Source organism: Zonotrichia albicollis, chromosome 10 (genome assembly GCF_047830755.1).
Source record: "Zonotrichia albicollis isolate bZonAlb1 chromosome 10, bZonAlb1.hap1, whole genome shotgun sequence".
Taxonomy (NCBI): Eukaryota; Metazoa; Chordata; class Aves; order Passeriformes; family Passerellidae; genus Zonotrichia; species Zonotrichia albicollis.
The window spans coordinates 36,572,221-36,598,399 of record NC_133828.1 but is presented as its reverse complement, the minus strand read 5'-3'; the positions used below and the strand labels follow the sequence as shown (position 1 = coordinate 36,598,399).

The window sequence follows — 26,179 nt, the reverse complement described above, 5'->3', positions numbered from 1 at the left end:
GAAATAAAAGAAAGAATGGGCTCTGGGAAATGGACAAATGTGCTCCTTTCCAATAAAGTTAATTCCCAAGTATCTTATTCTAGCAGTTTCCCTGCTTAATTAGGGGTCATATCAGAAACAAGCCCTAAACTTGAGCAATTTCTGGAGCAGAAGTGTAAGTGAGAAGGCAGCACATATCAAAATACAATGGTGTTTAGGTACCTCCTGAACTTTATCCTGAAAGGAGCCTAAAGGATTTTACAGAAAGATTTCCACTGAAAGAATGAATGGGGAAGAAAGCAGAAGGCAAAAGGAGAGGTTATCTTTACTTCCTCTATGCAGTGCTGCTCCTTGTTCTCCTAATCACCTGATAATCATCTGAACCCCGTAGCTCAGCTTCAGTAACTCACTTTTCCTAACACTTCAGCTGGGTAACTTCATCCTTCCCTCGTTTCCTGTGCCCTGCCCTACAGAAGCTATATAAGCTCTCTGAGGGTTTTGTTGGTTACAGTCCGTGGCTTGTAAGCTACAAAAATCTAAATGTAGGTCAAGATGAGTTGAAATCTTTTAAACACAGCCAGCCACTGTTTCCTAAACACGTCCCTGCAGCAGCTGCATGGAGGATGTTTACAATTAAAAAAACAACCCTCAAGCAGCCAGTTCAGAATGCACAGGATTACTGTAGCCAGCAGCATTCATTAAATGTCATATCTGAACTTTCATTATCTTGAGCTTGATCAGATTTAAGATCAGCATGTAAAGAAGTAGAACTATTGACTTCCAGCATCCTAGAGGGCTCTGAGGACAAAGGCCCAGCTAGAAGACAAATGGTCCCAAAAGGACTATGGGGATGAACTGTGTTTGGACTTTAAGTGTTATGTCATTCTGGTTTGTGCTAGGATGGGAGATCCCTCACTTGTTTTTTTTTTTTTCTTTTTCTTCTTGATCTGACTTGTGCAATTAAAAAACCAACAAAGCAAACCCCAAAAAAAGCCCAGCAAAACAAAACAGGAAAAAAGATGAGCTCTGCTGAAAATGAGTCAATCCCTTGAAACCCAGCAGGGGCACCGTCTGCTCTCCTTATGGAGCTCAGTGGCTTTCATCACGATTCAAGTGTCTCCTACTCCTCCCTCTCAGCTGAAGGCAGATGTGGGCTCACTGGCAACACTGGGCCTTGTTCTTTGTGAGTGTTTAAGGCCTGAGCAATCATTTTAAATTGAAAGCAGAGACGGTGATGCTATTACAAGATTGTCTAGAGCAGCGATTCCCAACTGGTAAGACATGAGAATATTTACAAGAAAAAGATTTCATGAAGTCTAGGCTAGAAATCAGCACAGAAAAGCATAATCATGATGCAGAGCAGCATCTTCTTAACAGTTAAAATATGTTGAGAAGAAAACTCCTTCCAAGAAGGTGTTGGCAGTACAGTCTTCAGTCAGACCACGGAGAAGGTCGAAGCAAGCTTGTCCCTGGCTCTGTGTTACTCTTTGGTTTTTGTGCACTTTCTGTATTCTAATGCCAAATAATCATTTATCTGCAGAAAACAAGCGTTCATACAACAAGCATCTTGCTTTTAACAGCTCATGTGCTGATGGGTGTGTAGCTGTGGAACTGTGTGTGCATGCACGGCCATCTGAAATCCACTACAGACAGACAGTCATGCACGTCAGCAAAGATCAGGGATGGAGAGAAAAACATTTGGCAATCCAGAATTTGCCACAACCATACAGTGATAAGGGAAAAGCCCAGGAGTATCAGTCTGGCTGGATGTAACCAGCAGGGAGAGATGTTTAATGGAGCAAGTGAGGACTGAGGTACTCAGAACCTCTGACAATAAAATAACTTTTCCTAAAGAAAAGTTTTCCTAAAGAAAAGATTCCCTGCTCAGTGATTCTGGTCAAAATAAAAATAAGCAAATAAATAAGTAAGTCTCTATTAACCTATTTTCAAAGTCCCAGAGCCTTTAAAACAGCAAAAGCATGTTGTTCTCCTAAAGGAATCAAGAAAAAGAAAACTAACACTGCCTCCTCCTGAAGAGTTAGCAGCAATTTCCCTCAGTGCACTCCCTTTGTACTGCACCTGAAAAAGTCAAAAGCAATGGCTGTAACTTTTCACGAACTCATGCTGGTAATTGCTGTGTTTGTTCACAGAAGCATCAGGAATGATGCACCAGGAAAAGGCAGCATCCTGCACTGCCTCCATGTACAGCCTACTCGGGTTGCAGGACACATGCTCCATCAATGGCAGAAAAATTCACCTCAGAATCAAAATGGAAAACATTGAGGTCTCTGCAAATATAAAACTCTTGGCATCATTGCAACCAAGAACAGCATTGCTGTGACCTGCTTATCTTGGCTCCATTTTTCTGAGTTGATGGCTGTTAGGATGAAACAGTTAGGGAAGAGAAAGAATTGTATCCTGGGCTGTGGTTTGCTCCAACATCCTTAAAAGTATCTTAGTGCCTGGTGAGGAGGCAGGCTTTCTACAGCTTGTACTTTGTCTGTAGCAGTTCAGAACCATGTATTAACACACCTAAGCAATCTGCAGCACAGAAGAACATTAGAGGATAGAAAAGGAAAGCTTAATCCATAGAACCTGGGCTTTTTGTATGTCTATCCCCATGTGTGTTTATGATCTGGCTGTAAGTCCATTTCAAATAGGCAGTTGATTGGGTCTTTTAAATGTGCAAATGAAAAAGTTACAATATCAGAGTAGAAAGGCTTTAAGTTCTCAATGTATGTGATTATACTATCTTTCCTCTTCAAGGCCTCCACATTATAAAACAGGAGTTCTAAGCTCTTATTGTTGAAGAGGATTCAATTTGTCCCTATCTTGCATTTGCTCTTCTTTCTACACTACTTTAGCACTTAACACAATTACCTGTAAACGGTTTATTAAAATAAATCCCTTGCCCCAGATTTGGATGTCCCTAGGCAGATGTGCCAGGGCATGGGCCCTAGGCAGGCCCATGGGGTGGGGGAGGCAGGGACAGCCCTGAGACCCCCGTGTGCCTGAGAGAATGCCCTGTGGCCGGCATTGGGACACTGCATGGCAGGGCTGCAGCTCCACACACACCCCTACACTCCCCAAACACACCCCTCGGGCATCCTATCCCAGCCCCATGCAAACCTTCACATAAATCGTCTGTGCTCTCCCTTACATGCAAGCTGTGCAGTTCCTCCAGAACACACACACACATCTCCCATGTGTATTTCATTCCCATGCCATGTGAGCCCATAAGCACATTCCTCTACACTTCCCATACATGCACCCCATAGACACAAGGTCTATAACTCCCACATCTCCAGAGGCTCTGCAGCGCACAGCTCTTACGGCACCATGTGCATCCCGACACACTCCTCACACACCTCGCACCCAGGTCTGGACATCCCCCATCCGCAGCCGCCCCACCTGGGCGAGCCGCTCTCCACAGTAGCCGAGCTAGGCTGAGCTGGGCTGGGCTGGCCGTGCCCCTCCCTGCGCTGGCCCTGGCGCAGCCGGGGCAACCCCGGGACCCCCGGCCGCTGCCTTGGGAGCCGCCGCCGGGAAGGAGCGAAGGGCAGCCGCTCCCACCGCGGGCGGTATCGCCGCTGGGCACCGCTTCCCCGGCGGGCTCCGCGCTTCCCCCGCTGCCCATCCCGGCCCGGCCCGGCCCGGCCGAGCAGAGCAGAGCAGAGCAGCAGGTGGGCTGCGGCCGGAGCAGTTGATCCAGGACTGGGCAGCGCGGGGCGAGGCGGCTCCGGAGCGTGGGGCTCTCCCTGCCCGCTGCGCCCCGGGACGCGGAGGGAAGCCCGGGGGCGGGCACGGGCGGGGGGTACCGCGGCATCCTCCGCGGGGGGAGGTGAAGTAGGCGGAGAAGGAGAAGGAGGAGGAGGAGGAGAAGAGGGAAACCTGCTTCTCCGGAGAGGCGAGGTAGCGGCGCTGCAGCGAGCCAGCCCAGCGGCTCGGGCTGCGCGCACATGCCGGGCTTGGAGCACCGGAGCCGCGGGATTCCTGCGGGAGGCTCAGCACAGCTCCCGTCCCTTCCCCGGCGAGAGCGGCAGCTGGGCTCCGGCAGGGAGGAGGGCTCACCTACGGCTCCCCTCCCGGAGTGCGTTAATCCCAGAGCAAGCAAACCTGGTGGTAAGTACTTGTCATCTTTTATGTATGACTTTTTTACAGTTTTATTGTTCTCTACTGGCAGGTAGCAAAGGATTTCTAAGATGAAGCATTTATAGGCTCGGCTGTAAGGATAATCTCCCTGGCTCTCTCTTAGCCTCCTGAGCCTTTCAAATATAGAGATGCATATGTGGAGGCACATGTAGCAACATTCCTTCACTACACATCTACATTTTTAATGTTTCAGACAAAATGCATATACTGGGATTTAATTTTTTTTAAACTTCTGCTGTTCTCAGAGTAATTTGTATCATGTTGCACAACATGCTTAGTCTCAGAGAAGGATAAATCCTGGTGACACCACTTAAACATCCTGCATGAGGATGGGGGATGGAGATGAATGTTTAAAATCATTAACTTGGCAGAGGCAGTGAAATCACTTCTCTGCAGGCTGCCTTCATGCTATGGAGCAATATGTTTTTGGGGATTCTTTGCCTTTTAATCCTCTTTCCTGTATGTGCACATCTGGACTCTGGCCTGGCACTGCTCCCTGCACTCAGGCTGGAAGGGAGTGGCATGGCAGACTAGCAGGGGCTGGAGACCAGGGATGAAAAGACAGGAGATCCTTCCCTCCTCTTACACTTTAAAGACACTTTTTGCCCAAGTCTTGTCTTCTGCTAAGTAAATCCACAGGAATACTCCTAGAGTCGGGAAGTGGAATCAAAAGTGTTTTGAAGGCTGCATTATTCTCCCAACAAAGGGAATGGCTGAGAGGATAAGTGCAAATATCTGATTCCACACCCTTCTTCTAAGGGGTTTCCAAGCATTTGGAGGGGAGGGCGGTGTGAGTGTGGAGTTACGTGACATGCAGAAGGTGTGTTCCCCACTAAGACTCTACAAAATTATGCTGCCTCTCTCTGAGGAGTGCTGGAAATGGCATTTCTGTCAGTGGAGCTGTAAGAGAAATAGTAATTTCTCTCTCATTTTAAATGCCTAAGAGGATAACTATCTTTCTCCTTCTACTTCCTGCACACATCTTTATTTCATTTTATTCTGCTAATGACTTGCATTGTTATTTGCAGAATATGATATGTGTCTTCCTGTGCAACAATGTATTTGCTGAGATGTTTCTGGAACTAGGTTCTAGGAGAGCATTTTAGGAGCCTTCTGGTTTTATACCAAAATTATGTTTACTAATAACCAAATATTTAATTTTCATATATCCAGTATTTTCTGTTTCCTTAAGTGATACTGTTCTTCTGTAGCTGGTTGCTGTGTGCTCTGTAGTTTGTAACAAAGTGCTCATGATAACATATTTTCATAGTACACTAATGTTACACCCATCCTTAGCCTTTTACAAATGAATGCTACAGGAGAAATGTTTTAACTCCAGAAGTAACTGGAGTGATTTTGTTGGTTGTAGCAGGAGAATGTTTGCTACCGGAGGACCAGCCACTAGAATGATAGGCAGGATGTCCTGTGCTGGTGTGTGATCTATTACTGGCATTTAACCTTTTTAGATGGACATGAGCAGAAAGGAAACGCCTGGTTTAATAAACATCACAACTAGAATTTTATATAAACGTGGGAGGCTCGCACCAGTTAATGGCACTGACCCCATTTTTATTGGTCTTGTAGGGAAGTCTTAAAAGGTCTGCTGCAAAGAAAGTTATAAATCAGATACTCTTCTGTTGCAAGCATGTGTCCATAGCTTTAGTTGCCTTGCTGCTTGGTGCAAAGGAGAATGAAGGAAATCATCCAGTGAAGTTCTGTTGGTTTGCTTGTATAATGCTGAAAGGGAATTATAAAGTCTGAAATGAGTTGAGATTACGTATTGCCATTGGCTTAGGTTAAATGTAAGAGACGCGTAATTTTTCACCAGTTTTTGGTCTGTTTCGTGTTCTCTGCTCTCCCTGGCTCCTCCTTTAAGTTCATTAGGACTTCCTCTGGGCGATGATCCGACTTTTACAGTCAATCAAAAGCCATACCAATATCCTTACACAGGCCAAATACACTGTACTTAGAAACACCATAAACCAACAGCTACAAATTACTTTCAGAGTCCTCCTAAAACAAAATGCAGATGTAAATAGAGTTCAGAACTGCTCCAAATGCTGTGCCTTAATGCTGTGGATATCTAAACCCAGAAATGTGCTCAGAAGCTCTATTTGACAGCCATGTAAGGAGATGACTGTAGTTTCTGGTTAGACTCTGGAGAATTGGTAGCCATAGTCTGTGGTTGTTGGACTCTTCTGGGTAGTTTGAATTCAGGTCTGAGCATGGGCTGGAAGTGATCCTGGTTTTGCAGACAGACTCATCTCCTTTCATTCATAAACTTGTCAAGTACATAATAAAACACTCTGTGGTTGTTTGCCCTCGCTGTGTTTAGAGCTGTACTCAATAGCTTTTCCAAACTTTATTCCACAGGTATGAGTGAGGAGTAAGGAAGGTAATTTTTTTCTTCCCTTTGCTGATTACACACTCTTCTCTCTTTGATGCTAAATCACTCTGGTTTTTTATGACCTCCCACGGAAGGTTAGGTGATCCTTTCTGTCATGGCTCTGGAAACACCTTGCTGCACCTGTTGCAGTAGACTTTCTAAACTTTTCCTGTGGCATCCACTGCACCAAACAGGATCTTAGCAAGCTTTGTACAGCTGCCTTCATCCCACTGATGGCAATGCTTCCGTGATGTACATTAGGGCTACATATGTTGTTTGGATTTCAGCACTGGATGCAGAGAAGATATGATTAATCTATAGTGCTGAAAAGGATTCATCAGTGACGCCACATGGTTCCAGGTAGGATGGACTTTGGAGTTTTTTTTAAATTTAGCATAGCTTTAAATGCCATCCACGTTGTCTCGGTTTTACTAAAATTTGTGTCTTTTACAGTATGGGTTTTGCTGAAATCTGTGTCTTTTCTGAGTAATTGTACAGGGTCTATGGAGTGTGCTAGAGCAAGGTCTGTCTCTAATAATGTTTTCATTAAGCCTCTCTACAGACAGAAGAGTAAACTAATTGCCAGACTAACATGTCATTTGGCTCTGCGAACAAGCTACTGAACACTAACTTATGAATGGAAACTTAAAAGGCTCATTAGCAACCTGCTACATGAAAGAAATGCCAAAGTGAAATGAAAATACATTTATATTCCTGTTGTTGTTGTTGCTATTAAAGCTGATCTAGAATTCCAGTATAGTTTTCGTGGGAATCTTAACTAATTTAATAAACTTTTTTTGCCTCTGAACTTTCAGCAGCTGCTCTTTCTATAAAAGCTAGGAATAACTGGTTCTGCTTTAGTAGGAATGAAAGGGGAATTGAGCTCTATAGAAATGAGGAGATTAGAGCTCCATGAGGCATATACCCATTTAATGCTGCTGGAAACCAAACCTGCTTGAATAATCTTAACTCTCACTTCTGGTGAGCAGAAATTCTAGGGGAAAAAGAAAAATTCCCTTAGTGACTTATTAACAAAGGCTTTTCAGGTTTGCTGGGATTTATCATGTGAGCCTAATCTACCTTTTGTTCATCCAGTTGGCAGGCTTTAAGATTTAAAAGGGTCTGCAGAAACTCCTCCCCCAAACTCCTTATTTAATTAAAGAGGCTTGGTGCATTATTTACTTTTAAGTCTTCCATTTATGTGGGAACAATGAGTTTGGGTTAATATTGTAAAATATTTGTGAATGATGCATTATAAGCAGGGAAGAGAAACAAACTTTGGCTACACCTTCAAATTCACACTGACCTAAATGGGTTCAGTGAGAATGACTGAAAGTGAGGCTAGACATATGTGAATGTAAAGTATAAACACAGGTGTGTAGCTCTGCAACTAATTTGTCAGCCTCTGTAGGTGATTTAAAGGGCCTGGAGGAGAGTTAGTTTCATTTGCTTCTCTGAGAGTCATTGGATATGCAGATCAGGCTTTGCACATACCAGTAATTTTTGTATTTTGCTTTGGTAGTTCATCAGAGACAGACTGGTAACTGTAGTTCTCTCACTAGCTTCCCCAGCTCCTTCTCCTCCCCCACTCCATTCATCCCTGTAGCTGTGAGCATCAAGTTGCAGATAAAACGACTTCTGAGAGAGCAATGGGATGCAGCTCTTGCCAAAGGCAATTAAGTGCTTAGGATTACAGTGTGCTTTACAAAGTGTGTTCTTGCTGAATCCCTTTCCTCTCCTGTTTGCTGGCACTAAGCAGTTTCTTGGCACTTACCTTTGTTGTAACAAGTCTGAGCATTGCTAAACTTCACTACAGCATGTCTAGCAAGCTGCAGTGTCTTCTGTTTTGAGGATAGTCTTTCTGGTGATTCTTTACTGGGAGTCAGCTTGACCTCATCACCTTTGCTGTAATTGGATTAAATTCATTCACTTGCCAAAAACACGACCAGCTGACAGCATATTAATTCTTCAGACTGAAGTGCTGTTTTGTATGCATAGGTTCCGTGGTACCAAAGGCAAATTTAGGGCTTGTGATGCAGCCAGTGTGTCACAGGATACAGAATTGTCACAGAGGGATGTTTTCAGTTATTTTCTTCATCAGAAAATGGTTCAAACAGACCACACATTCTGTGTGAAAGTAGAAGACGTAACTTGTGGGAGAAGAAATGACTTGCTCTATTTGCCAGTCCCGTGCAACACTTGCTGCTGCTTCTTGTGAAATGTGATAAACTGCCCACAGACATCCTGGCTGAGGAAAATGAGTGATGGCTTGTGCTGTTTTACACACTCACTGCAGTTTATTTCTAATTATTGCACAGCAGGTTAAAATCATTATTCTGAGTTGTTGTTTTACTGCTTTTTTTTCTGTTATTCTTCAGCAATCTTGTGATTGGAAGTATTTGCAGAGTGGCATGATAATATCTGAACAAAAGAAATGTACCCAAAAAGGATACTGGAACTGTGTAGTGAAGGATAATCTGATCACCAAGCCTGTAGTTTCACCCAGAGACCTTTTATATACTGTTTAAACCAGTGTAATCCAGCTTTCAGTGGGAACCACTGCTAAGCAGCAAAAATCACTATCCTGATTGTTAACCTCAGCAAAATGTTAAAGGATGAGTGGGTAATGGGGAGAGCAAGGACTAAGTTGCAAATACTCTTACAAAGAGGATTTGGGAGACACAGTATGGCACAGGCACTCTGAGATATTCCAAATAATGAAAGGATCCCAGTTTTAGCTTTTCTTATCTGCCTGGAAGTATTGCAAATTTCCTGTTTGCTGCAGAGGCCTCTGAGAGCTGTGCTTTGCAGGCAGCATGGGCCAGAGGAACTAGAGCTCCCAGCTCTGTATTCCGAGCAGGGCATTGTTGCACTTGATTTCAAGGTGATGTTGCTTTCTCTAAATTCTATAAACTGATGAACATTTCCGGTGCAAAACAATAGGCAGACAAGGTGAGACAGGGGTGTGAGATTTTCCATGTCTTCTAAATGACAGTCACAATTTAATTTACTATGGGAATTAGCAGTGCAAATAATCACCAAGATGTCTGCTTTAATACCCTATTATAAAATGCATGTAGTTCCCTAATATTTTTGGCAGTGTTGACTATTAGGAAGTTGCTTGTCTCCTAATGGAAGACATATATAATAATTCCATTAATGCTTTATAATAATGCATGCAGTTTGTTAAATACTGAAGTAAAGGGCTTTTTCATTCACACGTTTTATGTCATGCAATTGGAACCAATGGTACTTTAAAAATTTTTTTAAAAAAATACCCTCAGGACCAAAATACTGACCATCTCTCCTGGACAAAGATTAAGTCTGACTGGGGAAAAGAGTAAAGTATGTGGGCATGTTCTGTAAGAATCACTCACAAAGTCCAGGTCAGACATGCACTGTATGTTCTTACACTGTTGATTGCATCAAAAGGAAAGTTACAAACCAAAGCAATAAGCAAGCTGTGTTTAAAATACACAGGAAAGAGAAATTTGTCAAATACGGGCCGCTTTATTTAGGCTATTTACCTCAGATATTTTAGGATTAAAAACTTTCCTTTCCTTTGGTGAAGAAGATATTAAGTCAGTACTTCATGTCTGAAAGCGTTACTGACTCATCACTAGTTTAAGTCCAGCCTGGTTTTGGAGGTGAGAAACCTCTTCTGTTGTGTGCAGTGTGAGTTTACAGCAGAGCTGTTGTGGGTTAGGCTGTGTGGCACAGGCTGCTGCTGTTTCAGAGCTGACATTGTGGTCCTGGTGGCCTCGGGGGTGTACCATGGGCAGGGCCTGAGAGAGCCTCGCAGAGGGAGCCCTGGCTTGGAAACAACAGCTGGTGTCTCACCCCCAGCATCACAGCAGTGCAGTTCCTCTGACCTCAACAGAGTTGCAGCATTCATGGCTTTCAGTGACGTGGGAGCAAGACTGGGCCCATATTCTTTTAACTGGTCTATTTAGCAGCTCTTTTCCATATGCAGTCTCCATGCCAGTGACAGGAGCTTCCTGGAACTGACAGCAGACACAAAAGACCCTCTTCTCTAAACCACTGGACCTTAAGAATTTTGAAAGGATGTTACAACAAGCCTCATAATACACCATTGTCAGGCTCTCTCTGAAGAGGCCTGCAGTGGTATCATACCTCTAAGCTTTCCAGAGGGGGTGTGATGACCCCACATGAAAAAAAAATACAAGAGTAATGGTTTGGGTGGCTATGAGGAATTTTATGGTACTACTTCCCCTGGCTGTAACTTGAAACCAGCTGGAGGCATTTAGTGCTAACTGAACTCTATATAAAGAGGCAGGCAAATATCTGAGCATGTATCCTGCAGGTTTTTACAGAAGAGATCTTGGCTTGTGAGTCTGTGCATTCTGGCTGCCTCTTTCTCACAGACAGGGGAGTGGTGAAAGAAGGTTTGTTTTATTTCCTCCTACATTTCCCTTTCTTCTTCCTACTCATTTTCCTGTTCCTTTGCAGCACAGCAGTTTTTCATGTTGCTGTGAAAGTGCCTGTGCTTGTGAGTAGAGTGAGCACATTTGAATGGAAGAGGCCGTGGGTTTGGGAAGTCTCGAGGTGCAGCATTCCCAAGGGAGGGGCAGGATTTGCATTCCCTCCCTCAGCCCTGCTCAGGGATGTGCCTAAAGGTGTGTCTGTGGGATGGCAGGGGGTATCCAGGAGGGAATCCCCTCACGGTGAGGGGGCAGGAGCGCGGCTGTGCAGGCCTCACCTCCCGCCATGCCGCCTTCAAAGCACTTCCCGCCGTTTTACCTCGGCCCTGGCCTGTGGGACCAAGGCTTTGCTTGGGGAATTTTGCTCAAGTTTTAGGCTAAAGTCTGCCTGAATTTAGGCACTGGGGTACTTATTAATCAAATAATCCCATCTTGTGCAGAGTAAAAGTCAGTTTCATGTGTGTTTTCTTAAAATGCTTCTAAACTCAGTCAGCAGAAACATTGCTCCTTCACTTTACCTGAAATTGTGCCTTTATCGAGTTCACCTCAGATGACTATAAAATGTTGAGTTCTCATTCAATTTATTTAGTTCTTCCTTGATACAGAGCTCAGTTATATTCCTTTTCCAAGGTATTTCCAAGCTATAGCTGTGGGTGTTGATGTGGCCCTGGTTAGCCTGGGCAGAAGTGGGGGCTAACTTCCTGACTGGACCACAGTGACAGCAGAAAATGAGGTTACAAAAATAAGGACTTGCAGACACTTCACCAGCAAGGACAGTCGGACATGGTCAGATAATTCTCTAGGTAAAATAGTGTGGGCCTTGTTACATTCTCCATGTGAGCTCTTGACCTTAAAATTAATGTAGGATCCTCTGACTGAAAATGCTGTATCTCATTTTGCTTTGTCTCAGAGGGTGAAAGCAAACATATATGTGTAAATAAGTTTTAGTAATTGTTATTCCATTGATTTTGTATTATATTGTACTTTGCTGGACAACTGAGGTGACCTTTGAACTTGCTCATCAGTTCATAAGTACTGCAGGATCCTGTGGGTTTATTATATGCACATACACCTATAATACAGGTCCATTGTATTAGTAATGTGTGGCTATTGATATTGGAGTAGGGGACTGTAGTAACAAGCCTACTCACCAAATTGCAGAGAAGAAAAATGCATGATGTTTCATGTCTGTTCATGCCTGTCATGATTTCTGTGGTGAGCTTTCCAGTGCTAGTTCCTTTCTAGCTGGTTTTCTTACTATTGTAATGTTTTGAGACAGATTGTGTCACAGACAGGAACAAGAGAACTTTGTCAAACTTTGTTAGTTTATCTGTGTAGCATAATGTTTTTTCCTATAGGGCCAAACAAAAATATTTTTAAAAACTGTACGAGTAACAAGATAATGAAATAAATTGCACATCAAAACAAAGGATTTATTGTCTTGAAAACAAACTTGCTGTAATTGCATTTCTTATGAGTTTTTTTTTCCTCTTTTCCAAGCTAATATTTCATTTACAAGACAGGAAATTCAGCCTTGCTGATTGCATTTTTAGGCCTATAAATAACTTACTGTCTTCAAAGATGGTATTAATTTAAATAATGCTTCTAAAATAAAACTTTGATGAATTAAAAATTAAATTAGGTAGGTAAAATAATTACTTACTGTACTGTGTGTACAGATGTTAAAGGTGTTTTTAGGCAAAGGGTGTTATAAGAGAAGTTCTGGCACTTGTAACTGGTCTAAATTGTTTCATTTCCTTTTCTTTGCTGGTTGTATCTGTCTCTGTCCCATTCTCGCCCCTGTCATGAGGGGGAATGAATATGTTGGCTTTCTATCACCTTGCTCTTTTGTTGGGATCCTTGCTTATCCTCAGGAAGCAGTGTGATGTGTGGGAACACTAAATTGACCTAAAAAATGAGTAACTTTAGAACTGCCTCAGTGCTCCAGTTAGCCCAGTGCTGTGTCTGACAAGTTAACAGGAGAACCTGCAACAGCTGTTTCTTGGGATCCATTTCTCTCCACACATCTCCAGTTTCCACAGCTCTTCTGTTAAGGATATTAGAGGATATGTACCTGTTTAGTCGTTTAGGTGTCTATTTATGGACCTGTTGACTGGAGTTTGTTTAATCCCTTTTTGAACCCATGAACATCCTTTGCCTTCAGAGTCTTGCGTGACAACAAGTTCCAGAAGCTTGTAACCAGCTGGATAAAATGTCCTTTCTATTTAAATGAGTTGGTTGCAGTGAGTACTGCCTTGTTCTGGTTTTGTAGGGTTGGGCAAACAACTGTTGTGCATTTAGTAGCTCATGGGTTTTTTGTTATACCTGGTCATATCCACTACATATGCCTTCTTTCTGAGCTGGGGACTCCCAGCCTTTTTAGTGTCTCCATTTCCATCTGGTTGCCCTTTTTGACAGCTTGGGAATGTCCTCCTTAGTCTGAGGAGAACAGATCACGGTACTAAAGTTGTGGGAGCGCACAGGCTGTGAGGAGAAATGTCCTGCCTTACTCTTTTTCAGAGGATTCCAGTGATGTTGCTGGCTTTTTTTGACTCCTGTTGAACACTGAAGCAAGGGCTTCAGAGAACTGTCAAGGATGGCTCTGGCTTCCAAGTAGGAATGTTTAGAATTGATACTGCCTTGAGGAATTACTACACTAAAGCCCATCTGCCAACATTTTCCTCAATCATTTAATTTTGTTATTGATGAACATGCTGAATAACACCAGTTCCAGCACTGATCCCAGGAATTACATTGCTGATTCTTCTCCATTTAAAAAGCCTGTGAAGCATTACTCTTTCTAATGTTCACTCTCCTACTTCAATGAATTCAGACTTGTCAGATTGTGGTTTCCAGGTTCCCTACACAGCCCTTTCTGCAGCTGGAAGTTATGCAGGCAAGATTTGTGATTCTCAGGCACAGATCCTCTCTGGCTTGCATACCTTGGCTAGTGGTCTGTAAATTCATATTTGAGTTTCTTCAGAACTTGTGTGAAAATTGTTTTGTCTCAGTGCTTTATTAACATCTAGCTTCCTTGTTCAGTCTGGTATTTCCTGATTTTACTTCAGATTGCTCTGGTTCCTCTACCAGATTTGCAACAGAGAGTGCACTGGATGTGTAAATCTCCCCAAAGATTTCATCAGTAAAGGCTGATGTAAAGAATTCCCTGAGCTCTTCTGCTACAACTGTATCATCCCTATCTGTGCTTTATACACCTTTGTCATCCAGCAGCTGGACTGCTTTTCCTAGCTAGTTTCCTGTCCTTGATGTATTTCAAGAGCTGTTTACTAGCACAGTCATCTTTGTTTGCAGGCAGTTTTTGGATTGTCTTTTAGCCCTTTTAATTTCCTGCTTACATTTTACTTGCCATGTTTTATGGGCTCCCCTGTCTTTACTTAAGCAATCCATTTTCTGTGAGCTGACCTATGCCCTGCAATACTCTCCTAACTCTCCCTGAGTCTTCCTGCTTTTTGAACTGCTCCTTTTGAGTGTCCTCTTTTTTTTTTTTTTTCCACATCCTTACATGATTCTATTTCTTAAAATTAAATAACTGTACATAGGTTTTGTTTGATGACCCTTAAATCAGAGCTGTTTTTTGTATTACTTAACAAGTAGCCTTTATAGCTTTCTCTGGTTTGGATGAAACTTAGAAGTTTTGTTTTCCACTGGAGAGCTGTATATGGATCTAGAAAAATGATATTATATCATCCCTTTCTTTTGCACAGGGGCCAATACTGAGTATTTCTAAACATCCTTATTCTTAGTGTTCTTAGTGTATAGCACCTATTAATACTGTACTACTCTGTGGAAGCCATCTAACAAAACTGAAGGGCACAAGCTTTGTATGAAACTGTCTGGTGCTAATGGAGCTGGACATGTTATTGTCTTTTGCATGCATACAGGACGTGCAGTGGTAATGAAAACTTCGCATTTCTGAAACCCCGAACTAAATTATCTATAAAATTCAAAACCTATGCACTTGAAACATCCAACAGGAAGAGAGCCCTGCTTTTCCAGTTTTGCAGACATGAAAGAAAACCTGAAGGAGAACACTCAGTGGTTATATGAGAAGTCTCTGTGGACATGTTTACAAGAGCTCAAGTGTGTTTATATTTGTTCCTGTGCAATTACTGGAGGATTGTCCTTATTCCATAAAACATGTGTATGTATTTGAAGGAGGAGTACAGGTGTTTACTCTCTACAGATGCACTTTGAAGGACTTCTTGTACAGATGCAATCCAGCATTGAAACAGAATATGCAAACAAATTATTGCTGAATAATAGTGCTTGGCTAGTTGAAACTAATATTAATCAACAATGCCTAGGTGGGTGAATAAATATAGGTACTGTCTTCTTTTTGCCCTGACCACAGGATTAAAGCCTTTGTGGTTTTTTAATTTTATTTATTTTACCACTGTGGCACACCCTGTCCCCTGCTAATTGCAGAATGTCTCACATTCTGTAAGTGGATACACCTAAATTTGCAGAGTTCATCTGTTTGAGCCTTTACTTAACCTGTGAGTTCTGGACCAATCTTGCTTCAGATCTAGCTATGTGTCTGTGCTTTGTTGTTGAAACTCTTGGATTCCAGCCTGCTACATTTCTTCCAGGACCAGAAAGCTGTTGGAAGTGTATATGCTGTCTCTGGGTGATGACTTTACTGATGAATTGCAGGAGTTCCCCATCCTATGATGAGCTAAATGATGAAACAGAGTTCTATATTTCTATAGTTACTGCTAAAAAATGAAAGTGAAATTGTCCAGAGCAATTTCTTCATCAAAGCTGACCGAAATAACATCTGTGGTGAAAACCTGTGCCTCATCACTTCACTGTGACACGTGCAAGGGAAATGATGTTATATGAAGCAGTTGCTTGTCATGGAGAGGAGCTGATCTTCATGATATAGACAACTGCTTACAGTCCTGTATCAGGCTAACCCATTCTCTTGAGTGATTTCTTATCAAGTGAAATTTCTGTGGCTGTCAGGATCTTTTGTGGTCCTTGACTTCTGTGGAGGGCTTTAGCTGTGGCATTGTTCTCACTGTCAGGCTTCAGGAGGATTTTCATTGTTATCTAGAGAACATCTACTTTGCAGTTGGATTGGTAGCTTTATATTACTACTGCAGCCAGACTTCACTTGTCTAATATTTAAGTATCAGTAATCTCAACAGCATAATAATTCATTGCTTTCAATTAATTTTTGAACTGTACAATACATTCCTTAATTTGGATTCTTTGCAGGATCTCTACTCGAATGTTTCATGAATGCTATGGTCATAGTCCATAATACTTTCATCACTAGGTTTGAAAACGCTTTACAAAGGAGTATCAGAGAGAAAGGAGTTTGAAAGGACTTCTCTAAAGCCTGAAAAAAGGTAAGAAAGATGAATCTTCTGTTTTTATGTCTGAATGCAAAGTTGTCTTAATTGTCTTTAATGCAGGCTTAGCCTCGATTTAGCTTAATGTACCAGAAAAAACCCCAAAACCAAAATAGTCACTTACAAATGCAAATGTACCCATGAGAGTGTTTAGGTATTATCAAATATTTAAAGTCTTAGCTTTAAACTGCATGCTTGACATGCAGAATTTCTGGAGCTCACTGGAGAATTTTTTGGGGGTGAATTTTTTAGCCTAATTCACTGTGAGTCTCTAATGTGCAATTATTTTTCCCCTCTACTTGAAATTTAATATTAGTTCTATTAGTTCAACTGGATTAATTAGCTCAAAAATATGTGCCTAATTAAGTGGCAAGCCAAAATAATAATTTCTTCCAAAATGAGAGATTCAACTTCTGAAACTGTTTTTACATTTACTATGACAACTTATTATCCATACATGTTCTAGTCTGTTGATCAAGAAGCCTTTTAGGTGCTTATAAAGTAGACATGAAGCTACTACAAGCTACTTTTGGGAGTTGGTAGCCTGAAAAAAAATAACCCTTCAAACTTATTACATGGACTTGTAATAAATCCTGTACCTTGCCCCTTCTAGATGACTGAGTTGAGGTACAGAATCAGAATTAGATATTAATATTTTGAACAGCTCTGGTTAACTTTAACTCAGAACAAGGATTGACTGCTCCCTTTTGTATGCTGGAGTTACATAGTACAGCAATTAACTGGGAGTTGTGTTATTCCAGCTTGCTGTGCAAACACTGAGCAAGGCTTTGTCACTGCCTCTGAAGAGTTTTGTCCAAGATGATGAACAGCTGCTTCATTCTAGTGCAGTGATATATCTACAGATTGATAGATATGTATATAATTTTTCTAATGGGGAGCTGTACTGAACTGATAAACCTGAGTACTTGTGATATGTTTGTTTAATCTCAGGATTTACTGTACTTCTGCTTTTACTCTGCTGCTTTTCAAAAGTGTGTGTCATTTCATTCCCCTTGTACCATATTCAATGGTGTTGTTAAAACAGATATCTCAGAAAGTCATGTGGAATTTTTTTCTCATTTGAGAAAGATAGGAGACCAGAATCTCATGTAACACCTTTTTTTTTTTTTTTGTATTACTATTTTTTCCTCCTGAGTTGTTTCCTTTCCTCATACTGTAGAAAAAAACCATTTTCAGCTTTAGACTTCTGCAGCTTCAGTTTCCAGCCCCTGGGTTTTGGTATGTGTCTGAGATAACTTTAGCATCTGGTACTGCTGGTTTTCCTCTGAAGGTACTGCTCTGAGTGATAAGAAAGCTTATAACCCTCTTAAACTGAACTTTGTATGGGTTTTGGCTATAATATGCATATATGTATATATTTATATTTTTTAATCTATTTTCCCCAGTCTCCAAATCATTGTCATGCCCCATTTAATTCTCTCCAGACTTTTTCAATGTCCTTTTAAGGACAGGAGTGAGGTGGAAGACATTTTCCATTATGTGCTTGTGCGTCAAACTGAGAGGCCTTGCTCGAGCTTCGAAGTTCTCCAGAGTGGTAAATTTAAACCAAACACTGGGGAACAAAATGCTAAGGCTGTGTGCTTTTTAAAGAAAAAAGGAGGGGAAGATCTAACTAGGCCCTGGGGATCCATCTTCACTGTGCCTTATTAGCACAGCTTTATCCTTTCCAGTTCCTAAAGATGCTGTCACTATTGAACTCTAATGACCTGATTAATGCATTGGAGGGATGCCTATAGATTGTGGTATTGATATTATTTCCAGATGGTTTCCTGGCAGGCAGATTGGCAACAAGATGTCATCTTTGTGGTGATGAGGAGGAAGAGTGTGGATATTTTACTTTTTATTTTAATGGAGCTTGTCTCAGCAAATAAATACCAGTCATTGGGTCAGTTGGTCTGAAAACCAGTAGCCTTGTGGTAAGCTGAATTCTGTAGATTTATTGGAGGCTATAGAGTAATACAGGAAAAGGATATGATATCTATATTGCTTGCAGAGACTTAAGAGCCCTGTAATACCTGCTCCTCCTTCAGTCAGCAGGGAGCTGTCTTTTGAAGCTGCATGTATCCTGTGCATGTGAAATCTCTGGGATAATCCCAGCCGTGTTTCTTGGGGCAAATTACTGGATTTCACAGGATTTAATTCAGAGAATTGAGTTCAAGCAATAAAGCAGGCAGCAGCTGTTAAAAATTCCTGAAACAACACTGCTTAGAATTTTCTTCCTGTATTTTTGCTTCAACCAGGCAGCACTGATCAGGCTCAATATAGATGAGAAAGAGTTAAATTGAATTACTGACAATATCCAGTGGGTCAGACTGAATGAACTGCCCTTTTGTGACAGCAGTGTAGTGTCCTACCCACTTTTCTGACCCACAAAGAAATTGCTTTTTTTTAGTGACAGTGTTGTGTGTGCATGATGGCCACATGTACAGCTGGTTCCATTTAACCCATGAGACTGAAATGTGAAGTAGCTTCTTATTTTTATTGTTAAAGCAAAGATTAACCTTTAATTCCTTTTTCTTACATGTGGATTTCTTCCATACATCAGTATATAAAGTGCAGAGTTGTTGGGCAGAAGAATCAGCTGGGAGACTTGGAGTGTCACAGTAAATCTGCCTTTGGATTTGAGTCCTCTCAGTCCTAGAAAAATGTTTCAGTTCCCTGAAGGGAAAAGAGACAGATTCAATAAACTGAAAATTTTCTTATTTTTTTGGTGGGATTTGCAAGCTGTGCTGTTTCACCGCTTCTAACTCATTTTAAAACCAGTTCAACTGTCTGGAAAAGCTGTTGCCTGTGCCAGCAGTATTGTCCATTTGTTTTGTGCATCACAGCTTACATAGAAATTTCCCTGAACTTTTTCCTTCCACCTTCATTACATTCCTGTTTCACACACATAAATGCCTGATACTGCCTGTGAACGTGCCAGGACATAATTTTCTTCTTTCTTACCTGTTGATCTCTTTTAATGTCAGAAGAGATTAAGGTGGGATGAGATGTGTTTGGATGGCTTTGAGACCACGCTTGCCCCCAGTGGTTTGCACAGAAAGTGCTTTATGGAGGTGGATGCTGTAGCTCTAAACTGTAAATGCACAGACTTTGACATTCAGCTTAGGGAGAATGTTGTGCTGTTGAACTTCCTGGGCTGGAAGAGAGGAAGATAATAAACTGCTGTAAAAGTCTTGGCCAGTTTCAGGCCTTAATAACAGTTTTTGCTGTGAGGAAGCTCTGAAATTGCAGTGATTCTGAGCCAGGCCGTGCTATAAATCTGAGATGTTGGAGACAACTTGCTCATAATGTTCTCTGAGATTTTTTTAGAGACAATGTGGTTCCTATTGCAGTATGCCTCCTCATTCTAGAAGGACTTGCAGCTGATTCTACTACTGCTGACATCAACAATGCTGCAAACTCCGTTCTTTCTCTTAATCAGCAAATATGTTTTTCTCCTAGACTGTGAAGCAGTGGTTTCTTTTTAGAGATGGGCTTCTGCACCCTACCTCTAGGCGGGTAGAGTGCAGAGTAGCAAGGAGAGGCTCATGCTTTTGGCTAATTATATTTTTCTACTTCATTTAAATTCAGTTTGTGACCTGTCCTTCATCAGCTTCACTCCTGAGTTCTACATTGCTTCTTTTTACAGCCAGATCAGCAAAAACACCATAGGAGTTTTAAATGATGCATACAAGACACAACATGAGAAAGCCAACTCCTTCTGCCATAGATCTAAACCAGCTCAATCCCTAATGTATGATTTGTGTCTTGTGTATATCTGGCCAAATGCTTCCATGCCATAATTAATGGCAACTGCCTGGTGATCAGTTTCTAGTGAAAGGATCAGTACAGCTTTCTTTGGGAAAGCTTTTGAGGAAAACCAGTGTTCATTTCACCACTTAAATTGTCTTTCAAAGACCCACAGTAGCCTGAAAAAGACAGAAGCAACACAAGTCTTGCTCTAGTTTGGATTAAAAAATGGAATTAATGTGGACAGAAAAATAGATATCAGTGTCATTGGTAGCTTCTTCCATAGGAAAATAAATTGGGCTCATTGCTATAGATGTTTGAGAGGGGCAGGAAATGGCTTGGCTTGGTCCATCTAAACCAAGGAAATCTGAAATTGAGATTTATGTTCCCAGTGTAATTCTTAGAGTTGTGGGCAGGGAGGGAGAAAAGGAAGTGTATTCAGTGGTGTGAGGCTAAAGGCAAATTGCCCAGATCTGCCCTCAGAAATGTAAGCACAACTTTCAGTAGTTTCAGAGAGAGCTGCACGAAATAATGAGAGGATAATGTGATGTGGTACACAGAAGTATCCAACTCCTGCACTATCCTTGCAGTGAATGACCCCCTGTGGGGGCCTGAATATATGTTGTATTGTAACACCAGTGTGGTTCTGAGTTACTCCAAACGAGCTGCAGCTGCAGGGTCCTTAGTTGGGCAGCAGCTGTAGCTCGTGAAGGTAACTGAGATAAATAGGGGTGGGTTGAGAGCCCAAGAGGAGCCCCTGAGAAGAGAGATAGGACTGTGCTGCAGAGAATGGAGAAGAGCCCCAGCAGAGAGGCCATAACAACACTGCAGCGAAGATTGCAACAACTGGTGCCCCGTGTGATGAAGAACGCACAGCCAAACATCACAAGAAGGTATGGAATCCCCCGGACAGCCGAGAGCTGTGGCAGCCTGAGAGCTGGGACTTTGGAATATCAGCCAGAGAGCTGGGACTATAGAAGATAGGACAGCCGAGAGCTGTGGCAGCCTGAGAGCTGGGACTGTATGTGTGTTGTAATTGTATTATTGTTAAAAGAAAAGGGGGGAAATGTGGGGGCCTGAATATATGTTGTATTGTAAGACCTTGTGGTTCTGAGTTGCTCCAAACGAGCTGCAGCTGCAGGGTCCTTAGTTGGGCAGCAGCTGTGGCTCGTTTGGAGCAACTCAGAACCACAAGGTCTTACAATACAACATATATTCAGGCCCCCACAACCCCCAGGTGGGCCTGTCCAGCCTTATTTACAGTGGCTGTGCCTTACAACCTTTTTCACAGTCTGACAGTTAGGTGAAGTTTGGGTTCCTTATTTAGAGGGATTCTGCTCTCTGCCGTATTGGAAGTGTTCTTCTGGTTTCTCACCTGAGAATGTTCACTGTTCATTGTGCACCTATGACTGTTATGCCTCTGGTTATTGTATCCTCTCAGTACTCAGAATTATTTTAGCATTTTTCTGTTTGGTTTTGGTGGTTTGATCTCAGTTAACAGTGGCTAGCAAGAGTGGGGCTCAAACTCAAAAGAGGGATGCTTACCATGAGAAACAGAATGAACCTGGGGATTATATACACATGGAAGTTTACCCAGTTAGGTTGGAAAGATGCAGCTTTTGGTGTGGAACTGCTCTCCAGAAGCACCTCTGACTTCTCACTGTGCTTCTCTGCTGTCTGTGCAGGAGAAGGTGGGAGCACTGATGATGTTATGCCCATGGTCCCTGGAAATGCCCTGATTTTACCCAGTGGACAGAGAGCTGTGCCAAAAAGTTAAATTAGCACAATTCCTCCTAGTTCCTCACTTTATATCTCAACTTTTAAGTTCCTGAAAATCAGCAGTGTGTTTAGTCCTCTCCTTGGCTGTACCTCACACCTTTTTCTCAGTACCACAAAATTAGCTGTACAAAATATTACTTAAAGTTCATTACTGTGATTTGTCATTTTTTACACCTCTCAAAAGCTGTTAGGTGCTATATTATGAAGGAAATAAAGAATATAAATACTCATCTGCAGAAATCAACATATGAAAGCAACTACAGTTTTCTATGAGTTTTCCTAAAAGTTATTTCCATTTGAAATATTAACTGGGGTCCAGTGGATATGGCCTGTGAATTGTTCTGTGCTTCCACCAGAGAGCTTGCTCAATTAAAGCCTAGAAATAATTCAGTTAAATTTATAATGGGGACTGTTTGAGGTGTGTCCTTTCTTCCAGTTTCACCTTCTAGTAAAGCCTTATCACACACACAGGTGCTTTGTCCCAGTGGAAGCCATAAGGAGGCTTTGAAGCTCATTTCCCACAGTTAGAGGCAATTGCCTCTATGTTTGTACCAGTCCCCTTGGGAGCTGTGAGAGCCACAGCGTGTCTTAGGCTGCTGTGTTGCTGTATCTTCTGCTTCCTCAGCCAACCCAGAATACCTAGGGTAATAAAAGAATAAAATAAAATGGTTTTATGACTCCCATTCATCTCTGCACTGAAGTTTCGTGCAAACTGATAAAACTCCATCTCTCCTCACACTAGAAAGTATCAGAAAATCCCCTTAAAATGTCTCTTGGAGCCTGAGTTTAAATTACGCTTATGGGCAATATTAAAAACTCAAAAGGTAAATAATACTTGTCTCCTGTCTATTTAGGTGGAGAGCTATAGCCTGAATTTCATTTACTACTGCAGGGGCACTTGCAGGATTAACATTTGCTGGTTTGCAGAAGAATTGCTCTGGTTCTTGCCTGTGCACCAGATTTGGATGCAGTGAGGTCAAACCCAGATTTGCCTTCTTTCATTTGCATAATGTAACATTGACACTTCCCAGCTCCCCTCCTGTTCTCTGTTCCCCAAAAGTATTCTAATATTTGGAATTTGTAAACACAGGATTTTGGATTCCGTATGCATCTGGAATTGATAAGCTGTCGGTATTACTGAGGTGTAACCCTTTATACCTCTAACCTAGGAATGCTCTAGAGAGAACTCACAGGCGCATCTGATGGAGATGCAGGCAGATTCTAAACAGCTAAAACCAAAATGAGAAAGTTGCTGTTGAATGAGGGGAATTTTCATTGAAAACTATGTACCCTGGGGGGCAGGAGGGGGAAATAAAAACAGTAGAATCAGTTTGGCAATAAATGCAGCCATAATATTTTTGAGCCAGTAACAGAAGAGGTGTGAGTCAAATAAAGCCTGTCAGATGGCATTAGTGGGAGAGAGAACCTTTTGGAAGAGACACGATAGTGAAGGCAAAAAAAACCCACCAAGCAAAAACCTCACCCCTAACAGAATCTTGGATTAGTTGAGGTTCAGTGAATGGCTTTGTTAAAAACACAAGAGAAGAATTTAAATAGAGAAGGCCTGATAAGGTGCAGGGCATCAGAGATCTGTTTCCATAGTGACAATGTTCAAACACAGGCCTAGAGGGACAGGAATACCATTGCAGATGAACTCCACAGAAGACATCCATCTGCCATTGGGGATACTCCTGTTGATTGTCTGAGGTTTTTCCCTATTAGTTAGATTTGGGGTAAATGTGGTGAGAGGAAAACAAGGCTTAGACAAACTATTGACTTGGCAGACTACTGCTTCCTTCCATCTCCTGATTGCTGCATTTCGCATGTCCTCTCCACATATTTTTACTTTTGTAAATTTACTGTCATAATTGTTAAAAATTGCATTCAAGTGTTTAGAGAAAAGGAATAGACACCTCCACCTCTACTTGCCTACTGGAGCAAACACCACTTTACACCAGTGTGGGATTAAAGTATGCATGTTCCTGTACATCTTTGTTTATTCTCATTTGATAAATTGGTGCACTAATCTAAGTGAGCTCCTTGTGAGGGTAACATGGTGCATTTCATGTTTTGTGTTGCCCACTGTCCTGATCACCCTGTACCACTGGGAAATTCACCAAGCATCAGCATCAACTTGTTTTCCTAATTGATGCTTTTCCCTTTGAAATGGAAGGTCAAGCTATGGTTAGAAAAATTTGTTTCATGTAACAAATATTGTGGTGTTTGAGTTCTTCCTTCCATTGTTCTTCTCAAAATTGCTATTCTGTGGATTTTTCTTCATTAAGCATGCTCTGCAAATGAGCACAAACACCTTAAGCTATAGCTGTATAGAACAGATTTTAAGATTAAAAGCATACCAGTCATGTCTGTCTAAACCATGATACATTTTCTTGAAAAACCCCACCATCTTTGACTAAAACTACAGCAGTTCATGGACTTGAACTTTTTTAGTATGGGCTGAATAAACAACCTAGTAAAAGAAATGTATGTGGGAAAAGGGTAGAAAAAACTTTTTGTGGGTCTTCAGCAGCTTGACTTCATTGCATAAAAGACTGGTGCAATATGGAAGTGCTGATTTCTATGAGAATGGCCAGGTTGAGACAAATCTCAATCACACATGAGCAGCTTCATACTTGGGATGGATCAGCTCATGCTTATCATTACCATGACAATTCTTAAAGTGTTTGAGACCATATGCAGTCATTGGAGTTGCATCTAGTCTGAATCTGGTCATTAACCTGTTTTCATCCAAGAACACAAATAGATTGAATTGGGAATGTTGTGCACTCTTGACCTTAAGAGTTAGGGAGAATTACCTAGGGAGGAGTTTTGGCTTTAGTGAGGTAAATGTATTAAATTTTCCCCCAAAATCAGTTAGTTGACCCAAAATTTTACCTTTAGTTGACCCAAAATTTTACCTTTTAAAGTAACTTGAATGCATATTGCAAAATACTGACTTTCTGTATGTTGATTCAATAGCTCCTTTATGAAGACACATCCCAAAGGTACTCAGAAGCAGAGGGAAGAAAAGCAAATAACAGTGAAAGTGCAGTGTCTTGGCATGAACACACTAACTTTACACATACTATTCTAGTTGACTGTGTGTTTGTTTTGGTTAAGGAAACAGGCTAGTACAAACGTCCTGTAATGGCATAGATTTGAATATATAACTTAGACTGTGATGATGACATTAAACTTGGAAAAGAATTCATTAAAAATGGATATTTTTGCAGGAACTAATTATGTTTTGTAATGAAATCCATTTTTACATATTCCATGGGGTGTTTTTAGTCTCAATCATAGCCCCTCTGAGTGCCAACAGAGCAGATAATACTCATTAAATTCTTCTCCTTTTCCACTCCTATATTAAAGGGGAGAAAAAATTTTACATTGAAATTTCTTTGTTTATTTCCTGGGAGGAATTGAGAGCTGCAATTCACAGCCACCAGGGCAAAAGTTATTTCTCTTCAAATAGCATGGAAGAAAATATCACTTTTAACTAAACTCTGCTTTTAATGAAAGATATTATTTTACTCTGTGCTATTGTATCTAATTTAAAATTCTGTAAATTAGCAGGAAGCTGAAAATTTAACTCTTCAGTTTCACTGTTTCCTTTTCTAACGGGTTTCATTGCTAAGTGTATCCTACTCTAGTGATGCATTTACAAAGATTTCATATTTAGTTTTGCCACTGAACTGTCAGTCAGTTCACAGCCTGCCAGTACTTGAAGGGGAGCTACAACTATGGAACACCCAAGCTTTTCTCAGCAGTGGCACATTGAAAAATGAGGGGCAGTGTCCACAGGTAAGAGCTTGAGTGGTTCCAATTGAAGCTTATGAGTGTAGTGCAGCTGTGAAATTTGTTGCCCGTAAATGGCAAAAATGGAAGTTCTTCTTCAAGCAAGATTTTGGGTTAGGGATGTGTAGGGATCCTTTCCAGCTAACATTTGCTGGGATTCAGCCATTATGTTACCTGTTTTTTGGTTTACTTCTTTTGTCCTCATCCCTGAGTAAGGGAACGACCTTTTACAGCATCTCTGGTGAACTTTGTTCACCAGTTCATTGAGTCATAGATTGGTTTGGGTTAGATGGGCCCTTAAAAATCATCTCATTCCAAACCCCCTGCCAGGGCCAGGGACACCTTCTACAGGACCAGGTTGCTCAAAACTCCAGTTACCAGTTTATAAATGTGGACAGCCATTTATTGGAAAGTTTCTGGAGCAGTCTCTACCATTCCAGTTCTTCACTGTTCCGGATCTCAGCAAGTAATGGTACATTTTGATCATATTTTCATATATGGGGTTTTTTTCC

At 41.5% G+C, this 26,179-nt stretch overlaps 1 protein-coding gene across 3 annotated transcripts in view; it reads left to right on the top strand.

Moving 5' to 3' along the window:
* Positions 1-3,823: 3,823 nt before the first annotated feature.
* The window catches only part of MYLK (myosin light chain kinase), a 197,022-nt gene continuing 174,666 nt past the window's right edge, over positions 3,824-26,179 (top strand). Inside the window, exons 1-2 of one of the 3 annotated variants that reach the window (XM_014265772.3) lie at positions 3,963-4,101; positions 16,262-16,334. Coding sequence is in view for 1 of the 3 variants with exons in the window: in XM_014265771.3 (XP_014121246.2) it covers positions 3,939-4,101 (163 nt within the window). In the remaining 2 variants the exon portion in view is untranslated. Of the gene's footprint in view, positions 4,102-16,200; positions 16,335-26,179 lie in introns of all 3 variants that reach the window. The other 2 variants (XM_074548806.1, XM_014265771.3) reach the window with 2 other exon arrangements.